The sequence below is a fragment of the Olea europaea genome, unplaced genomic scaffold (assembly GCF_002742605.1).
Source record: "Olea europaea var. sylvestris unplaced genomic scaffold, O_europaea_v1 scaffold132, whole genome shotgun sequence".
Classification (NCBI taxonomy): Eukaryota; Viridiplantae; Streptophyta; class Magnoliopsida; order Lamiales; family Oleaceae; genus Olea; species Olea europaea.
Window position 1 is genome coordinate 24,596 of NW_019230677.1, and position 3,509 is coordinate 28,104.

The following is a 3,509-nucleotide window of genomic DNA, read 5'->3' on the forward strand; positions in this document are numbered from 1 at the left end:
AACTTATAATTTTACTTTTCAAGTGAAGTATGGATTATAAAAACGTGATGCAAAGGTGTCGTTAGACTTTGTAAGTGTGAGTCTTAGACACAACAATTTGCTGGCTTCAGTTGCAAGTGGTGCAATTAATAGGTTTAATCCATCTATTTGCGCCGTAGTCAGAGAGTCCAGTATAGCTACGGATCAAATTTGTCAGTTGCATCAGTCTCGAGTGATGGTGGCATTTCTCTATTCTCATTGTTCCTTGTGGGTCTGTTTTAGGCTGTAAGTATATATGTTAATCAGGACTGGCTTTTTCCTCACAAGAGTGGTGTTTGTATATGGCTGTTCATATGTTGAATAACTTCAGTATTTTGTTGCACTACTTCTTTCTGTATCAACCCTAGAAATTTTTTTATCATTGACGATATGAGGTTGGCTAAAGATTCTTTAACGTTTCATCTTTTCTATCACAGGCCTCATCATTTCCAACATGTCAGATCTTGAGGCCCCCCTGCGCCCAAAGAGGAAGAAGGTTTGGGTAGACTACTTTGTTCAATTCCGATGGATTATTGTTATCTTTGTTGTTCTTCCCATTTCCTTCACATTGTACTTCCTTACATATCTCGGAGATGTGAGATCCGAGTGCAAATCCTTCAAGCAACGCCAGAAGGAGCACGATGAAAATGTTAAGAAAGTTGTAAAACGCCTCAAGGAGCGGGACCCAAAAAAGGATGGGCTGGTCTGCACAGCCCGAAAACCCTGGATTGCTGTGGGAATGCGTAATGTGGACTATAAACGTGCTCGTCATTTTGAAGTCGATCTTTCTGCATTCAGAAATGTTCTCGATGTTGACAGGGAGAGAATGATTGCCAGAGTAGAGCCTTTGGTCAACATGGGTCAGATAAGCAGGGTCACTGTCCCAATGAATCTTTCCCTTGCAGTTGTTGCTGAGCTTGATGATCTTACTGTTGGTGGTCTGATCAATGGCTATGGTATTGAAGGAAGCTCCCATATTTATGGCTTGTTCTCTGATACTGTTGTGGCCTATGAAATTGTTTTGGCAGATGGGAAGTTGGTTAGAGCTACGAAAGACAATGAGTATTCTGATCTTTTCTATGCTGTCCCCTGGTCTCAAGGGACGTTAGGACTCCTTGTTGCAGCCGAGATTAAGCTTATACCTGTCAAGGAATACATGAGACTGACATACAAGCCTGTAATGGGTAACCTGAAGGAGATTGCACAAGCATACGTGGATTCTTTTGCTCCAAGGGATGGAGATCAGGACAACCCTGAAAAGGTACCAGACTTTGTCGAAACCATGATTTACACTCCGACAGAAGCTGTGTGCATGACGGGAAGATATGCTTCGAAAGAAGAAGCCAAAGGGAAGGGTAATAAAATCAACAGTGTTGGTTGGTGGTTCAAACCCTGGTTCTACCAACATGCACAGACTGCATTGAAAAAGGGGGAATTCGTGGAGTATATTCCCACCAGAGAATATTATCACAGGCATACAAGATGCTTATACTGGGAAGGTAAGCTTATCCTTCCATTTGCTGATCAATGGTGGTTCAGGTTTCTCTTTGGGTGGTTGATGCCCCCCAAGGTTTCTCTTCTCAAGGCTACTCAAGGCGACGCTATCAGGAATTATTACCATGAGATGCACGTCATTCAAGATATGCTTGTTCCTCTTTACAAGGTTGGAGATGCTCTGGAGTGGGTTGATCGTGAGATGGAGGTATTATAGTCTTATTTGTTTCTGAATTGAAAAATATGCAAACCCCTAAGGAATAGCATCTGTTGTTTTGCCTATATCTTCATGCTTGAGCTCCCAATTTCAAATTTTCTAACAATTGTGTTTCTCTAGATATATCCCATGTGGCTATGTCCACACAGACTGTATAAGCTCCCTGTGAAAACTATGGTGTATCCCGAACCAGGATTTGAGCTCCAGAGGAGGCAGGGTGATACACAGTATGCTCAGATGTATACTGATGTTGGGGTCTATTATGCTCCTGGACCTGTCTTGAGGGGCGAGGTGTTTGATGGAGCTGATGCAGTGCGTCGAATGGAGAACTGGTTGATTGAAAACCATGGGTTCCAGCCACAATATGCAGTATCCGAGCTTAATGAAAAGAATTTCTGGAGAATGTTTGATGCTGGTCTTTATGAGCAATGCAGGAAGAAGTATGGAGCTGTTGGTACCTTCATGAGTGTGTATTATAAGTGTAAGAAAGGTAGGAAGACTGAGAAAGAGGTGCAGGAAGCTGAGCAGGCAATTGTGGACGCTCCAGATGCTGAAGCTGATCAACCAGCAGATTATTAGGGAGCAGTTGAATGGTTTTGTTATGATTATCTAAATTTTCCGTTTTCCCCCTTTCGGTTTGGTATTTGGATGGATTCTCGGATTTCCCTTTTTCGTGTTTAGCTCTGCATTGGGCCTAATTTACTTGTGTTAATCAGATTTCATCATTTGCAATGACAATCTAAGTTCCATTTTGATGGAAAATGGCCTGCATTATTCGTGACGGGTGACATATTATTATTTTTGGAAAATCCATTCTGAATTGGCATAGGCCAACTCACCAAAACTATTCCCATACTGCGTATGAAGATGGATCTTTTGTGCATTACTTATGCGCTATTGGAATTTTTATCTAAGTAATCAACGCAAAATGAGCCAAATAAATTGGGAGGGCTGGGATGTCGTTATTTTGTGAAAAATTAATTTCAGCTACTTCATTTGTGCTGGCTCCTGATCAAATAGAATTAAGCTATTTTGCCAGAAAATGTTGACATTCTAATTGACAGATGCATTGGTGGCAGGAAATGATTGACCGTAAAAGTTGATTGTTTTTAAAACAGTTCAATGGTAGAATAGATGTTAAACTTTTCTTGCAATGTAGCATGGTTGAATCAAATACTGTTTTCTACCATGTTGTGGAAGAGCTTATGGGTTAGTAAACTTCGTGTTCTAGATATATAAATTTCAAAATATGATGTTGTCAAACATGGATAAAGCCGTCCACCCTATTAATAATGAAGTTTTTCTCTCTCTGGTAAATTGAAGAACTTACTTTCGAAGTCCCATGTTAGCAAATCTGATATTTCCAGTGTGGCAGATACTAATCTGGATCCTATTTATCACTAATCATCCTTTGCTAGCAACATCAACAACCAGACCAGAGATGTGTTTGGTTATAGTGATAACTCTGCCTTTATTTATCTTGTCAATACTTACTGGTTTTGGCTGTTACTTTCTTGTTAGATTTAAAGGTAGACAATAGTTATATTCCAACAGCTGCAGATTCTCATCCTTCTCTGCCTCGGCCGCCCCATTTCTCTGCCAGTGTTCAAAACCATTGATACACTTGTGCAAGAAGCCTATTTTTTGTGTTAATTTGAAATTTTGTACCCTGTAGAGACTATAGAGAGGGTTGATTGAATATGAATTCCTTGTGTGGTTTTTGTTTATGGTGTGTGTTCACGAAATAATTCTTTCGATTTAAAATTACCGCAAGTGTACG

General features: G+C 40.3%; 1 protein-coding gene across 3 annotated transcripts in view; it reads left to right on the forward strand.

Annotated features, from left to right (window-relative positions):
* Positions 1-2,519, forward strand: part of LOC111374973 (delta(24)-sterol reductase) — a 4,487-nt gene extending 1,968 nt beyond the window's left edge. For 2 of the 3 annotated variants that reach the window (XM_022997732.1, XM_022997735.1), the window contains exons 2-3: positions 456-1,720; positions 1,850-2,519. In XM_022997732.1, the coding sequence (XP_022853500.1) occupies positions 473-1,720; positions 1,850-2,308 (1,707 nt within the window). In that variant the 5' untranslated portion in view covers positions 456-472 and the 3' untranslated portion in view covers positions 2,309-2,519. Of the gene's footprint in view, positions 1-445; positions 1,721-1,849 lie in introns of all 3 variants that reach the window. The other variant, XM_022997734.1, reaches the window with a different exon arrangement.
* Positions 2,520-3,509: the final 990 nt, after the last annotated feature.